Genomic DNA, 659 nt, shown 5'->3' with positions numbered 1-659 from the left:
TAGAAATGTGTAAAATGATGTGAAATTAACTATGATATGTTATGTCACCACTAGATGTCACTAAAACACCTCTGCCCACCTCTCTGTGCACGTGTTGAACAGTGTTTACCTGCAGTTTTCTCTTGACCACATCCACGTCCTGAGTCCTTCAGGTGCCATGGTGACTCACCTGAAGAGGAGGAGGGTGGAGTCAGTCGATAATGTGGCTGAAGGGCAAGCCACAGAAGAGGAACACAGGACGAGGACAAGGAAAAGTTGCACATGTGTTTCTGTGGTTTTGAGGGTGGAGCAGAAGGAGGGTGTGGCTCGAAGACCTGCCACAGAGGGGCCAAGTGAACAGGAAGTGGGGTTGGTTTTACAGTTCACCATTAGAGCGGCTGTCATTGGTCCAGTGGTCAGCTGGGACCAGGATCCAAAGAACAGAGCAATGCTGGAGAACGAGTCAGAGCAGGAGAGAGAGGAGAAGGTGAGGGGAATGTCTGAGGAGCAGTTATTCCCCATCATGCACCTGTGACAAGTGTGTCTATTTATGCGTACGTACAGGTGGTCCTGGTGTTTTCAGGTGTGTCCACTAGGTGGTTCCCGCTCCTCCACTCAGGGTGTTTCTACAGACTTGTGGCAGCTAACAACAAGGTACGAACACTGATTGTTCAGATTCA

General features: G+C 49.6%; 1 protein-coding gene across 1 annotated transcript; it reads left to right on the top strand.

Moving 5' to 3' along the window:
• Positions 1-40: 40 nt before the first annotated feature.
• LOC103399546 (CST complex subunit CTC1-like) lies at positions 41-648 on the top strand (the record flags this gene model as incomplete). The annotated part of the gene is made up of 2 exons (XM_008338222.3): positions 41-466; positions 544-648. Coding segments are annotated over exons 1-2 (414 nt in total), but the record flags the coding sequence as incomplete, so codon positions are not given.
• Between the last annotated feature and the right edge of the window lie 11 nt (positions 649-659).

This window comes from Cynoglossus semilaevis, unplaced genomic scaffold, assembly GCF_000523025.1.
Source record: "Cynoglossus semilaevis isolate Cse_v1.0 unplaced genomic scaffold, Cse_v1.0 C18957836, whole genome shotgun sequence".
Lineage (NCBI taxonomy): Eukaryota > Metazoa > Chordata > Actinopteri > Pleuronectiformes > Cynoglossidae > Cynoglossus > Cynoglossus semilaevis.
The sequence above is the reverse complement of the archived record's forward strand: the minus strand, read 5'-3'. Positions and strand labels throughout refer to the sequence as shown.